Source organism: Triturus cristatus, chromosome 3_1, assembly GCF_964204655.1.
Source record: "Triturus cristatus chromosome 3_1, aTriCri1.1, whole genome shotgun sequence".
Taxonomy (NCBI): domain Eukaryota; kingdom Metazoa; phylum Chordata; class Amphibia; order Caudata; family Salamandridae; genus Triturus; species Triturus cristatus.
In genome coordinates this window covers 260,730,724-260,746,752 of record NC_140583.1, presented here as the reverse complement: position 1 = coordinate 260,746,752, position 16,029 = coordinate 260,730,724, and the positions used below count along the sequence as shown (strand labels likewise).

Sequence of the window (16,029 nt, the reverse complement as noted above, 5' to 3'; positions counted from 1 at the left end):
CACTGCGGTCAAGGATTGCACTCAAGAACCTGCAAAGAAGAGGGGGGAGTTGGGGGAGGGCTCCTGAATGATGAAAACAGAGCATATCACAGACACGGAAATAACGCACCTAGCGGCGCGCGGTGTGAGTTATCTGCAGAGCATCGAGCACTGCATAATGTTAGCCTGGGGGTGGGGGCGGCACTCGCCCATGGAGTGAGACAGATGGGCATACCCCAGAACTGGAGGCACAGACGAACACGCACACAGATGCACATACCCGCACAAGTAGGCACATGCAGACATACATCACACACAGACAGGCACGCACACACACATGCGCAACAGACACTCAGATGAACAGACGCGCACAAGCACACGTGCCAGCACACATACATATGCACACAAGTACAGACATGGACACACATCCAAACATATAGACACAGGCACACACATACAGAAATGTAACCATACACATGAGCACACGCACAGGCTTATAGTCACACAGACGAGCAGAAGAAGGTTAAGCTTACCTCGCGCAGCATCTCGAGGCAGCCCTTGTCTTTAAGATGAACACGCATCAAGGGGCTCGTACCAGCAGAGCCCACTCTTGCAAGCCTCAGCTGCTTTGCATAACAAGCGTGGTCCTGAGAGTGAAAGAGGACCGCGCTGCAGCCGATCTCTTGTCTTTATGGGGCCATGTGTTTAAACACATGGCCCCATAAAGATAAGAAATCGCTTACGACAGAAGGAAAGCAGGCGAGCCAGTCCAAGTGGGCCGGCACAAAAAGCCAAAGGGAGGCAACATAGATAGCTCATTTCCAATGGCTGGCCACTGTTTAGCATAAACGGTGACGCCAGGCAATGGAAATGAGGGCCGGGGCTTAAAGCCCTCTTCTGAAAATCCTCTCCTACAAAATCTCTCGTGAAGCAGATCTCTGCCCTGCAATGCACGCGAGACCTATAACCATTCTGTGCATGTGGATCATTGCTCAAATCCATGGAAAATCCACAAGTGTAATGAGCCCACATTCAGAAGACATAGGAAAGCACCGATATGGCTCAAGCCTTGGAAGAGATATGTTCCTGTGTGAGACTGAAGGAAGACACTGTGTTGTACAGAAAACAAGTTGAAAGTTTGACAAATGTCTTGTTCAGTGCATTGTCCTTGCAAGCCAGTGAGGATGAGGGCAGTCTGGCACCCACCGATAGAAATCATATGATGTGTAGATATAAAAAATATATGATTGCAGTATGCTTTCATACAGTCCATAGGTGATTTCTGTGACCAAAAGATAGGTAAACTAAACTGCCATTTTAGCTGCCTTACAAATTTCCAAAATGCTCTGCACGAAGTTCATCGCTTGTGGACACCCTAAACCCGTAGAAAAACCATACATGTCTGGTAGACCCACGCTCAGGAAACCTAGAGGAACAAAGTTGGGGATCAAGTCTTAGCAGTGCTATGTTTCTGCTCGAGGGAGAGAGGAGGAAATTAACATGTTTGGAGGGAAAAATGCAAAAAATCTGACAATTTCCATGTTCAGCGCAGTTTTGCGGCCAGTTGGTGCAAGGTAGGTCTGGCACCCAGCAAATAGACACCTTAGGACGTATAGATATTAAAGGTATATAGTTGTGGTTTGTTTCCGTGCAGCCCAGAGGTGATATCTGTGACCAAAGACCGGTACCCTGAATTGGCATTTTGTTTGTTGCTGCTTTCACATGTCTAAAATGTCTGAACCAATGTTTTCCCCTTTGGCATACTGAACCTGTAGAAAACCCATAAATATCTAGACCACTAAACTTGGGCAACCCAGAGGAACAATGTTGGGGGGGGTAAGGTATTTGTAGAGATATGTTCCTGCACGAAGGAGGCTTGATGGAATTATCATGTTTTGGAAAAAGAAATTGTTAAAAATCTGACCAGCATCGTGTTCAGAATGTTCTTCTACTAGCTAGTCAGGGCAAGGGAAGTCCAGCATTAACCAATAGATTCCTATGTAAGGTAGTCTTAGAAAACATATAGTGTTTGTACACTACATATAGTCCTGTGCCATATTTTATTGATTCGCGCTAATATTACATAATTGACGTGTGCATACTACTTTCCCTAGGAAAAAAAACAAATATATTTGATATTGCTGGACTCCAAGCATTCAGAGCAACATTTCCTTGGTGAGCTTGCTGATATTTCTATTTGTCTATTCGAGAAATGCATCAACTATTGAGCACATTTGTTTGAAAAATTAATTATATCGATGAAGGTTTTCACCATTACATAGCCCTGAATGTGCCAAAAGAGACAAGAGGTACATGTGGTTGAACAACCTAATGCAGATTTTTTGGGAAGAAAAAAAGCTCAGGTGCATAAACATTCTGGCATTAAAAGGATTCAAGCAGTTGAGTTCAGGGAAGAACTAAAGAGATGTCAGATGTTTCTTCATAACAGTATTGTGCCGCAAGTGGGTGGAGTGCTGTATTGTGGCATCAGATTTTGTGGGTAAGAATAGTGTATGGCCTTATCAAAAAGGACCACTGCTTTGTGATGCCTGAAAAGTGTGAGCCTGCTATAGCTGCAGCAGTTCTGAACTTTGATGGCATACCAAATCCACTGCAGTATAGTTCCCTAATGCTGGTGCGAGTAATATTTCAGTGCTTCTCCACAGCAGTAGGTAGAAGTTCAGACAATACTTCCATTGACCCTAGTGGTTTAGCTTGAATTATTCATATGCAGAAGCATAGCCTACAGTGTTTAGAACCATATTAAAACTGGTCTTTAGGTGATTGGTTGGGCGTCTGTTTGTTTTGGTGTAATCCGATTTTATTGTGGTAAAGGGGAGGTTGATGGTGTGTTTATGCCATGTCAAAACTTGTGGTGCTTATTCTTAATTCCTTTGCATCCTCTGTGCTCATCTACAAACATCGAGGCTCATCATAGTGCAGGTTGCGCCTATAGAGACTGGTGGGTTGCGTTTCTTCTTAATGATGACAAAATGTCTTTAAATTATTGTCTGCTTTTGTAAAGCAATGCAGACGGCTTGGCTGGAAGAACATCAACTTCTTCTAAAAGTTTGAAGCTCATTTGTCTTTCTTGTAGAAAACGCCTGGACTACGTAAATCATGCACGGAGGCTGGCTGAAGACGACTGGACACAAACAGATGATGTGGAAGAAAAACAGGAGGAGGGAGCAGGGGATGAAGAGATGGATGTGGATGCTGGCAAGAAATTACCAAAATTTTATGCCAACCAGGTGAGCGAAGAAAAGTTGTTTGGGAAAAAAAGGGAAGATCATAATTGCTAACGTATTTGGGTGGGTCTTAGGCTTGAGGCTGCTCATGCCAGACATAATACTAATGTCACTAGGAGTTTCTGAGCAATCTGCATAGCTGATCACTTGTTTTTTAAGTTTGAGCTAACCTGAGCCGTGTGAAGCATTCATTCATTCGTGTCTTTCTGCAGTGTCAGAATAAGTACATAGAATGTGTCCTGTTGGATTGATGGGTTTGCGACTTGGTGAGGGCAAAAGAGATTGATTCGTCATTCTGCAAAATGCTAATGTGACATCTGTTTTTTTTTTATATATGCTCACCATAGAAACCATTTTGGAGTCGGGGATTTGCTCAAAAAATTTGTGCGCCAGTGCACTGCCTGGTTGTAACAGGTTAGGAGGTCTTCCTTATCTCCTGAATGCCTCATCATAACGATATATTTTAATGAACCCTTCATGTCTGCAAGCAGGATAATGAAATGCCTTGAAGCGGACTACAATAAAGTTTTCACTACTAGAAAAAAATGTATTTCCTTTTGAAAGCAAAAAAGTAAATTTTCAACGTTACAACCACTAAATGTGTTCATTGTGTAGCAAACCCTGTTAAGCTTGATATTCCCAAACTAAAACTGTAATAATCTGAATGAGTGCCCAAGAGACCACATAAGCTACAGATCTCCTAATGCAACAAAAGTGATGGAAGAAATGCTTGGATTAATCTCTGGCCACTGCTCGGGCCTTTCACAGCGAATGTGTGCTCCATTGCACATAGGCCTGTGCTCCCTGAACAACTCCTCACACAGTGCTACTCTAGGGCACATGACCCATGGAGCCAGTACACATTACCCAGGACCGTATACATTGTTCTATGTGCATCGGAGCCGACAGGATAAGCCTACAAAAATAACCAACTGTGATACAATGCTGGAGACCCTAACGGATTATAATGAGGACAGACCCCCATGATTTTCAACTGTTAATTCTTGCTCCGCCTATGACAAGACACTTAAACAAAAATAAAGCAAAAGATTAGAACAGTTGCAACCCACTTACATGTGTTGCGTCTTCGAAACATGATGCGTTTATAAGTAAGCCACTGTATTGCCTCATTGTACCAACGGATAGAGAAAAGGCAGTACATAGCAGGAATGAACAAAGGGTGAGGGGAATTGACAGCAAGGTAGTGAGCGGCTCTCGAATTGATCTATCTTAATGAGTAATGTGTCTTCGTAAAACATGTCTGCTCAAGTGACATTACTCCCAGATTGACATACTTTCAACCTTTTCGGTGGAATCCTTTAAACTAAAAACATCTGCCTTGATTTCTGTTTGATACAGAGTTGAAGAAGCATGTGCTATGTAAAGGCGGCCATGGGAAATGTATTTTATACTTAACATTTTAGTGGTTGCTGATTTATTTATTTATTTTTATAACTTGGCATATCTTTGAATTTGTTGTGAACGGAAGATCAGTGGGTAGGAAAAAGTATTTAGAGCTCAGACTCTCCCTTTATCTATAGAGGAAGCCCACCAAGACAACTGAAAGGGTGTTGAAACTGTGATTTGACCTGACCCATTTATTACTGTAGTTATGTGGACATCCTTTCAACAAACCTAATTCAAGTCCAAAAGCGCCCCATCTGATTGTAATGGAAGATTTTAAGTTAGCACTGCAGATTGCGATGCTCGGTCCTCTCTTGATTCAAGCTGCATGGAAGATAAGGCATGCCTTCACTGTCTTGTTTGTATGCCAGGGAAGAGTATATTGTAGGGGATCCTTATTCTGTATCTAGTGTACTGTAACTGCCACCGCTAAGCTGCACTTTTTCTATGCTGGTACTTTTCCTGCTACGTCTGTTATGATTATGACTAAGATTCTTTTGTTGGACTGGGTTTGGTTGTGAAATGATTTGGTGTGCATTGTTGTATCATCACTGTCTTTGACATGTTACTTCAATTACAGATCCATTCTGGTATTCATGCATAGTCCACAACTACTGCCACATTACACTTTACTGAGGCTTAAACGTAAATTATGTTGGAACAATGTAATGCCTCCCTTGGTACTTGTGCCACCATTAACCTATCATTCTTCCTGTTTTTGATCCTGTTTCCAGTTGATGCTATCTGAGTGGCTGATAGATGTTCCCCCAGAATTGACTCAGGATTGGCTTTTGGTGGTCTGTCCTGTCGGGAAAAGATCACTTGTTGTAGCATCCAAGGTAAGCAGCTGCATCTAAGCTGTCCGGGCGTTCTTCCTCCAACTCACTTGTGTGTGGGCCTACCACAGTGCACCTGGAATTATCACCTGATTAGATGTTATGTGGTACTGGATTGATGCACAAATATGCCCACGTTCAACTTAAAGAAGGCCCTTGGTTTCAATACTCTTCTTGTTTTCTCTGTACACCATAAATGAGAGAATACCCTTCCTTAGAAATGCCTGAGTAATCTGTGAAAAGGGAATACAGTTCGAGCTCAGAATCTTTGATAAAAGGTTGAGTCAGGTGCCTGGATTCAAACTTGTTGCACAGATCCAAAATCAAACTGATGCAAGGGTCCTCTCATAATTCGAGCATATTAATAGTAGAAGAAACCTTACTAAGCCCATCAATGGCTGATTATTTTTTCTGGAATATTCACTATTTCAAAATAAATCCTTTCATAAAACTACATTACTAGTCTTTAACCTAACCTACTGCCTAAATCTGTCTAGAGTAAAGGCCAAAAGAGGCCAGGTTGGCATAGCTTCAGATGAGTGCCACCATGTGCCTTTCATGTTTAGAAGCTTCTAATCCCATGATTCCTCGTATCAACAGTTGTCTCCGAGTCAGTTCTTTTCCTGCTCATGAGAGGTGACCTTGGAACGCTGAGGGTGTTTTTCAGCCCTTTTTTCTGCCGATGTTTGGTCTGAATTCTATAAATCTAATCTTCATTTGATGTATCCTCCTTCTACAAATCATAATAAGAATTGTATTGGCATTTTAAACCATTTTTGTTTTAGGTAGAATTCCTTATCTATTTCTCATGTATCCTTCTGTGATTTTGCTAGCTTCTGTGGAGGAAATCACTCCAAAGAAAAGTTAGACACTCCAGTACATTTGAGGGATCTTGCCTTCAAGATTACAGCAGTGGATCTTGTTCAAACTCTCAAGACTACTCCGCTTTCCAACTTTACCATCACAAAATGATCAATATAATTATCCCCATTTTAGGAAGAGGCCTCTATCACCAACTCCAAAGGAACATAGACCAGTAGAGGCAGCTCAACATCCGCTGCATTCTTCTCATTCTCCAGAAAATGATCATCCACCATAGTCACAAGGGGACTACTTCTCAGTCACCAGACAGATCCTCAAATGGTTGAAACAGTAGTTATTCTTGCACTCCAACATCCATTATGTGTTCACTATCTAGAATTTCACTGATGGATGATATACTAACTTTTCAGGAAATCATGGCATGAAGAGCATTTAAACTTAATATCTCAATAGAGGCTCCTCATATGGCAGTATCGATATTCAGCCTAGAGAAACACCCAGACCCCTGCTACTTGTAGTACCAGGTCTACTGGAAATGGCAGGAGAGAAATTCCTCGCTCCTGCCATGACAAAAGCGGCCACTGCTCTTCTGCTAAAGAGATCTATATCTCAATTACAGGATCCACCAGCCTTGCTGCATTTTGACCCGCAGTTAGATTACATTTTTGTGTCAGTAGTAGAGAAGAGGCATGTATTGGCACTGGAGGCTACGGCGCCTCGTGATAGGGAAGGCAAGAGAAGGGATGCTGCAGGAAAGATCTGCGGTACTTCCTCTGTAGCTATCAAAAATTTAGTGCTACATATCATTTATGGAGGTACGATTGTTTCATATGGGAAACAGTACAAAAGTTTGCCAGTGTATTTCCCGAAAAAGGTTTTCAGTAGGTTGTGCAGGAAGGACTACTGATGTGCAAATAGGTGCAGGCATGTACTTGCCAGACCTGGCTATTGCCATGTTTTTTTGCCTTGGAATTTTACTGAGGGTATTATCTTTGTTTCATCTAATGTTTCTGAAGCCTGATATCCAGTTAAAACATTTAAGCATATCTTTTTCGGACAACACTGTATGGCCCCCAGACGGGGGGGAGATGTTCTGAATGAATACAGAAGCGAAGACCTCATAGCTGTGAATCTATGTGACCACTAGCAGTTTTTCAGATCCGACTGTCATCATAAGGACCACTGCTGTTATCAGATACCAGGTTTAATGCCCTCATTGCTTATACCTGCCTTGTCAACAGCAAGAACAAAGGTGCATATATCATCAGAGGTGAGGCTTTAAGTCTGCCAGTCAAATTCAGTTAATAAATTCATCTTGACATCCACTGTCCAACTCAAGGCAATGACTCTCTGGTCATGCCTAACACACACACCCACACACCCAGCACCCCCCCTCAACACAGACACACGCACACACATCCCTCAATTCTACATTCCACAGTGTATTACTCAACATGTAGAAGAGTGGCAAAACATTACATGAAATGGTTGTTGGCTATTGTAAATGATGGATATTCCCCTCTTTCAGTTCTACCAACGTCGCCAGCAAACTATCACCTAGCCAACCTGCACAAGGAGACCTGCTCTCCGCTTAAGAAGGGATCAATAGAACTTGTTCCCCATAGTCAAATTGGGAAAGGCATCTGTTTAAGATGCCCTGTGCAGACTTCAAATCCATCTTACATTCTTACATCAACTTGCCATCAAATGGAATAGGAGGAAATGGGTACGTATGCCAGGCTAGGAAGGTATTAAGAGAACCTGTTCCCCATCATCAAATTGGGAAAGGTATCTATTTAAGATACCCTGTGCAGACTTCATACCCATCTTACATTCTTACATCATCTTGCCATCAAATGGATTGGGAGGGAACGAGTATGTATGCCTAGCTACATCAACTCTTGCCACATCTCAGGAGAGGGGGACTAGATGTGTTGATAGATCTTTAGGTTATGTATTTCCTCATTCGTATAGCAAGGTGACACAAGAAATCTCTTCCTTCGTGGTGGGTAAGATGCATTTCTAGAATGGGGTCTTTCCTTTTCTGTCTGAAATTACACCTCAGCCATTTTCCAAATGTTTGTCCGAGGTGGTTTGCCCAACTTCATCAGCTAATACCCATGCTTAGGTGACTTGCTGATCAATTCAGGCATTCCAATAACCTACTTACTGCACTATGTTCTTACTCCTTCGGCAGGGTGTGAAAATAATTTTGCAGAAGTCAATTTGTCACCAGTTCTAGAACTGACATATATTGGAGCAACTCTTGGCATAGTACATGTAGGAGTGTTTGCTTCAAAGGATTGGGTATCATCTATTTTGGAGAACTGCTGGTATCTTATGAAAGCTTTAAAACTAACAGTGTGCCAGCTTTCCTCACTACTGGGATCAATGGCCTCCTGCATACATGTTGTCCTATTTGTAAGGTTACATATGAGACCTCTGCAAAAAATGTTTAGAAGATTAGTGGTTGAAGAAAGTCGACAACAGGGGGGACAAACTGCAGTTGACAAATTGCAGCTCAGTCCCTCTTAAGATGGTACTAAAGGAGAAATCTGCAAGACATGTAATTTCAATTCAAAATCCCTTCTCCGATAGCAGTAAACCGATATCTTTTTTGTTATACTGGGGAGTTCACCTTGGCAGTCAAACTGTGCTAAGCCTGTGCTCAGGTCCGTATAGGAGAGCCTTTATCACATCAACTTCCTCCGAGCTGTGTCCTTGGCCTTTTAGACTTTTCTACTGCGCCTCACATCAAATTTGATCCTTGTGCAAAAAGACAACACCACCACAATTTACTACTTGAACAAACTGGGAAACCTGATCCAGACTGTTGTTGGAAGACCAAATAATGTGGTTGTGTCACTATCAATAAGGGCAATTTATCTTCTAGGAGCCCAGAATCAACTGATTTTTTCCAACAGATTCCACAAGTAAAATAAAGATGGGTTTAGACGACGAAGTGGTTCACAGCATCTTCTCAGATTAGTGTTTCTCAGAGCTAGACTTGTTTGCCGCAGTGCAAAAAGGCAAATGCCCACAATTTGCCTTCAGGAAAGGAGAGTCCGATCCCTCTGGGCCCTTTTAAACTAGTGAAGCAAATAACTATATGACTTTCCTCCTATTCATCCTATTTGATTGGTACTATTGAAGTTACAAACTTTCCAGACAACACTGATTTTGATATGGTGGTTTCCGTAACTTCTGCACATGTTGTTCCAACCACGCAAGAGACTGCCTTGCAAGCTGAACCTGCTGACCAGGTTGTAGGGTCAACTGTTCCATTCAAATCTGATGTCATTGACTTTGGCAGCATGGCTTCTAAAATCAGAAAATATAGATATTTGAATTTGCCTAAATCTTGCATGGACATATTGAAGGAAGCTGAGAGACCAGCAATTAAATCCTCTCATGCTTTCAAATAGGAGAGATCTTGTTTGGGGTGTGTACAGAAAAGTTATGATCCCATCTTATGTTAAGAAATTATTTGTACTTGTTACATCTAGCCAAATCTAAGCCGCAGTTTTGTTTGATGGCATGCCTAAAAGGCTCGCTCAACGATCCTTTAGACTGGGCGTATTTTAGGAGTCATTTTAAACGTTGCCTCTGCACAGCTCACACATGCCCTTGGCTAGGTTTGTGCAATAAAAATACCATCTACATACATAACAGGTTTCAAGAAGGTTTTTCCACCATTGGGAGCGCCTTCCCCACCATGGGACCTCAGTTTAGTTCTGTCCACATTAGCTGCTCATCACTTTGAACCCATGCACAGAGCTTTGCTGCACGATCTCACCTGAAAAACAGGCTTTAAAAACATAAATAGCTATCAATTCTGTATGAAGAGTTAACGAATTGCAAGTTCTATCTGCTGTTGAGCCCCATAAAATGTTTCACTCCAACAAGATGGTACTGAGAACTAACCCTTCATTTTTACAAAAGGTAGTTTTAGAATTCTATATTAATCAAACTCTTACTTTTCAGTAAACATTCTTCCATAGCTGAATTCTCATTCCATCTGTCCACCTTTTAGTTGGTAGGAGAGTATTACACTTTTATCTGTAGAAATGTACTCAACTTTCATCAATCTTTGTCCGTTTCATACGAGTATAACTACTTTGAAAAAATTCATTTCTTGGTGAATTATTGCTTGCATTTCTTTGTTGTGAATTGGTGAAGGAGCACCTACCTCTAAAGCCCAAGGTTCACTCCACCATAGGAAAATCATCTAGTGCGGTCTAGTTACAAAACATCCAGTTGGAGGGGATTTGTAAAGCAGTTACTTGGAAATCTGTTTAAACATATGACAATCTGTTCAAGCCTTTACAAGACACTATTGTTTATGCTCCACCGAGAGCTGACTCTAATGTGGGTTAAGCCACACTTAAGAATCTCTTTGTGAGATGTTCTTTATAGTCCTGTTTAATAACGTCTGGAACATTTTGTCACTATCCCTTAAGGACAAGAGCTGCAATGCTTGGGGAAGTGCTTGCTCCTCTGTTCTAAAATGTATGACTCAATGAAGACCCTACAATGCAGAAGAAACGGTTACTTGTTTTCCTGATTCTGCAGCGTAGTGTTCTTCAATGGTGTAATTGTAGGAAGCTGGCTTTCTATATAGTGTATCAAAATGAGGTGAGGTGCACTGTGCAGAGAGTAGCCTTATTAGTGTAAAGAAGCTTGCTTTAACAATTCCAAGGTGCTCTATTTGTGGTAGTGTGGTTGAGCAGCCTTAGGCTTATCATGGGTGAGTGTCAGGCATTTGTTGCACACACACAGCCAATAAATGAGACATACACTCAATGAGGAGATCCTACACCAACTTATGAAAAGGAGATCCTACACCAACTTATGAAAATTACAAAGATTTTTATAATGTTTTTTTTTTTATAAACACGGAAACTACAGCTGTCAGATTTGAGGCATTTGCTTCGAACGCGGTGTTGTGATCCTTTGGGAGAAACATAAACTGCATAGACTCACTTGCAAACGACTTTCAGGACTGTTCTACTGGACTTAAGGTAAGTAGGGGCCAAGGTCCAAGAAAGCACCAAGAGTTCAGTTTTATCTGCCCTGGGGTGTCTGGGTGCAGAGGTGCTTTATGTGGTGGTAGCCTCGAACGCTACCCATTAAGGTCAATGGGAAACTGTACCTGCAAAGAAAGACTGCAAGTGGGGATGGGGGGGAACAGTTCAGCAGAACTCAAAGGGGGCTCAACTCTTGAGCGTCTCGGGACCACAGAGACACTGTTGGTTTCAATGGGCTCTGGTGCATAGGTTTTTAATCCGGTGGGTCGGTGAGTTTAAGGCTCTTACAGTTCTCGTTGTACCTGCAGAGGAGGGAGAAGAAACACAACAAGACGACTTCTGGTGTGGAGCTGGCCTCTGTTTCAGTACCTCCTCGGACAGGTCGGTGTTGGCAATGGTGATGTTTGGACTGAATACAAACAAGCATTGGTGCTTTCAACAGACTTCGGTATCCCGGGTATTGGTGCAGGGAGCCTCCAGATTGGAGTGTCTCAAAACGAGATGGGTTGACAGGCTGGCCTCCTGAACACTCGTCGCCTCCTCCTGGGCTGCTTCTGCGTCCGTGGACCCTGTGGTCAGCAGATCAGTGAACCAGACCTCCATTTCAACTGAAATGCTGGCTAGTTGGTTAAGTGCTGGCAGTCCTCTGAGGCTTTTGGAGGATGCACAGCTACAGGACGAGTCAGGCCCTTGCAACTGCCGAGAAAGGAGCAGGCAGGCAGGGTTTGGATCCAAGTCCACAGCTAGTCCATAATTCTTACATTCTTCAGCTCTTCTTTGTCCTTCTTAAGGGGAGTGAAGGGTAGTAGCCAATGGGCTACTTACCTTTGGGGGTCACTACATCCCCTACATGACCACTTCTTGTGGGAAGTGGGACGAATTTCTGTCCCAAAGTTCCTAATTCCACCAAAAACAAGATGGTGGAACCCTTTTTTTCCTGAAACAAATAAAGTAGCCCACCTTAGGGGTGTGACTAACCTGGTGGTGCAACACGAATACTGCATAGCTAATTTCCTGTCTGTCCTGGTGCCAAATGGGCCTTAGGGAAGGGGGTGGCATCTCCCAGGTCTGCATGGACTCTCACCTGCAGGGGGTCAGAAACTTGTCTGTGGTGGTGGGCTAGACAATACCAGTCAGTCAGCACACTAGAGGAGTAGTAGGTTTCATAGGACACCTCTAAGGTGCACTCTGGGTGCATGTCATAATAAATACAATATTGGGATCAGTATGGATTTATTAAGACAAGATGTTTAATACCAAACATTTTAGGTTTCAGTAACACCATTATGTAGCTGAGGAACTCATAATGACTAGTGCCCAGAACATGTACTAAAGATGGCTTCCCTTTTACCATCTAGTAATTGAATTAGACCACACAGGGGCATAGCTTCTCATTCAGATATGCCCTCACAAGAAATATAAGGCACCCTACCATTGGGCTACAAGGCCTGCTGTAGGCGTGACTTACATATATTACATGCAATGACTTTGGCATGGCACACAGCAAGTGTGCCATTTTGTGTTTTTCTCATGGTTCACACCATGACACGCAGTCTGCAATGGCAGGCTGCATGCAATTTGTATAGTGGTCCCTTACGGTGGCATAATACGTGCTGCAGCCCTTGGGGACCAAATTTAGTATCCATGCCCTAGTTACCTGGAGTAGCACTTACTAGGGACTTAACAGGGGTGATAAAGTGTGAGGCCATTGAGTTACAATGAGACCATTTTACTTTGTTTTTAGGGAAACAGCACTGGCAGTGGGGCCTGATTAGCAGGGTCCCTGTGCACATCAGTCAAAAAGCATCAGTACCAGTGGCATAAAATGAGTGTGACCATGACAAAAAGGGGCACTTTCCTAATGTAATAAACAACCCTGCTTTCTCAGTCATGTGGGATAAATGGCAGGAAGTTTAGTCACTGTTCAATTCTACTTCTCTGTCAAAAAGGAGTGACTCGGAGAGGCAGCTTCCACTACAAGGCAATATGGGATTTGAAGCCCCTAGATCTCTTAAAGTCGTAGAGTGCTTTCTCTTACCTCTACCAATGCTAAGCCTAACCCAACCGGATTACGTGGGCTGCTTTGTCTCCACTGCAAAGTCAAGGTATATTCATAGCAACTGTGAAGCACAAAAAGACCAAAGTACAAGCATCAATTCATGTCCTGCAAGGCACTTCATCTACTGCATGTTTACTTAATCTTAGCACTGTTACTGACATGGGGATGATTTCTGTAAACTGCAATGTGAATGCCTATCACGAGATCAGTTGTCATCCTTGTTTCATGGACTAGGAAGACTTGAGTCCATGAAAGTGCAACTTCACATAAATGAGGACATCCGTCCTGTTGCTCAACAATATTGTTGTATTGCATATCATTAACAGAAGGCTGTTGAGAAAGAACTTGAGACACTGTTAAAACACAATATCATTGAGCAATCCACTGGTCCGATGCCATGGGTATCACTCGTAGTGTTAGTGCTGAAGAAAGATAGTGGAGGAGCCATGCACATCTGCATTGATATGCGCCAAGCGAGCATAGTGATTGAAAGAGAACGACATCCAAGTCTGCACATTGCTGCCATGATAATGCAGCTGAAATGAGCTAAAGTGTTTTCCAACCTTGATTTGAACAATTGGTATCACCAAATCGTTCTGAAAGAAAATTGCTGGTACATTATTATTACCTTTTCAACTCATGTCGGTTTATTTATATATAAAAGGCTAAGTTCCGAGTGTCGTCCGCTGCAGAACTCTTTCAGGATGTAATTTGTTGCATGATACAGCCAGTCACAAATGCTTTCAATTACCGTGATGACTTACTTGTTGTTGGGCCACACGAAAGGAACATGAAAAAGCTATTACACAAGTGTGTCATGTACTTGCAGATGCAGGTTTCATTTTAACTGCAGCAAAGTGTGAGTTTTATCAAATCAAACCTACGTTTTTTGGTCATATCTTACCGATGGGGGAATGACTCCAGATCCAAATAAATTACAAGCCTTGTCATCAACTTCTCACCCACAAGATGTAACTATGTTCTGATCCTTCCTTGGTATGGCCAGTTACTGTTCAAGTTATGTACGTGACTTTACCACTGTTAGTGCCCCATTAAAAGAGACTTACCGAAATATTCAATTTCGATGGTCACATGATTTTGAACAAAGCTTCAAGAAAATCGGGTATGAACTTGAGAACCCCACTGAAATGGCATACTTTGATCCAAAATTGCAGACAGAGGTTGTTATTGATGCAAATCCAGTGGGGCTGCCATCCTTGCCCAGCACACTGGGCATCCCAATGCTCCAAAACATAGTGTAGCTTATGCTAGCCGAAGTTTGTCATCAACGGAACGTGCCTATTCGAAACCAGAAAAAGAAAGCCTTGCTGTGGGCTTGTGAGCATTTTCCTGTGTTCCTCTATGGAAAGCATTTCACTGTTGTCAATGACACCAAGCATTGCTCATCATTTTCGACAATCCTAAAGCCAAGATGCCCCCCTGCATTGAGAGGTGGGGGTTGCAATTGCAGGAGTATGATTATACTGTTGTGCATCGTCCAGGAAAATATCAAAACCCTGCTTACTACTTCTCACGTGTACCATTACAGTGTCATGGCACTACTTCTAAAGCGGCTGATGCTTATGTTAACTTCATCGTGAAATACAGTACCTCTGCTGCCATATCAGTGGAATAAATCATTGCTGCCACGAGCACCGACAGAGATTTGCTTATACTTAAAGGCATTATTGTACATCAATCACGGCGAAAACATACTTGACGTCTTCATTGTGAACTTGAATACCAGAAATTCGAAAACGTGCTGGAACAACTTTGTTACTCCAAAAGGCATCATCTTACAAGGGCTGAGAATTGTCATACCAGTGAGTCTGAGACAACAAGTTAATAAACTGGCCCATGAGTGACATCATGGAGTTGTTGCTACTAAACTAGCTCTACGGGGCAAGAGTGTGGTTTCCTCGTCTTAATGAAAGAGTTGAAAAAGAGTTAAGGGCATTTTATTTGTGCAACTGCTGATTGTTCTCCAAAACAACCCTGTATCGTTAAACATGTCTGATCTCCCTAAGCATGCATGGGAGAAGATTGCAATTGATTTTTCTGGACATCATCTATTTGTGATTGTTGATGAATATTCCTGTTTTCCTGTTGTGAAAGATTTGTTGTCAACTACTCATGAAAGAGTCAGTGAGAGAGTGGAAAGTCTTTTTGCAACATAGGGCGTTCCTTTGATTTTGAAATCTGACAATGGCCCGCCTTTCAATAGTCTCAAATGTAAAGATTTTTTCACTCATCTAAATGTCAAGCATCAGATAAGCACACCTCACTGGCCATATGCAAATGGTGTTGACAAGAAATTTATGAGCACCCTCAACAAGTCCGTTCCGCACGCAATTCTGGAAACACATGAACTCAAGTCAGTTCTTCACTTTACTCTTCCTTCATACAGGTCAACTCCCCATTCTACCACTGGTGAAATCTCTGCCACCTTAATGTTTGGGAGAGCCATGGGAACCACCACTGAAAGATCTATTGACATTGATAAACTTCGCACTACTGTTCGTCTTCCAAACGCAAACTGAAGACCTATGCTAATATTTATAAATAGAACTATGCAGATAAACGCTGCTGTACTCTGAATACTGTGTTCAATAGAGAAGACCAAGTTATTGTCAGGCAGAAACTGAAAAGCAAAT

The 16,029-nt window shown here is 42.4% G+C and overlaps 1 protein-coding gene across 6 annotated transcripts in view; it reads left to right on the top strand.

The window, feature by feature from the left end:
- SNUPN (snurportin 1) overlaps positions 1–16,029 on the top strand; it is a 190,550-nt gene that overhangs the window by 61,897 nt on the left and 112,624 nt on the right. For all 6 annotated transcript variants that reach the window (XM_085643849.1, XM_085643853.1, XM_085643850.1 and 3 more), the window contains 2 exons: positions 3,077–3,230; positions 5,366–5,470. In XM_085643849.1, the coding sequence (XP_085499975.1) occupies positions 3,077–3,230; positions 5,366–5,470 (259 nt within the window). The remainder of the gene's footprint in view (positions 1–3,076; positions 3,231–5,365; positions 5,471–16,029) is intronic.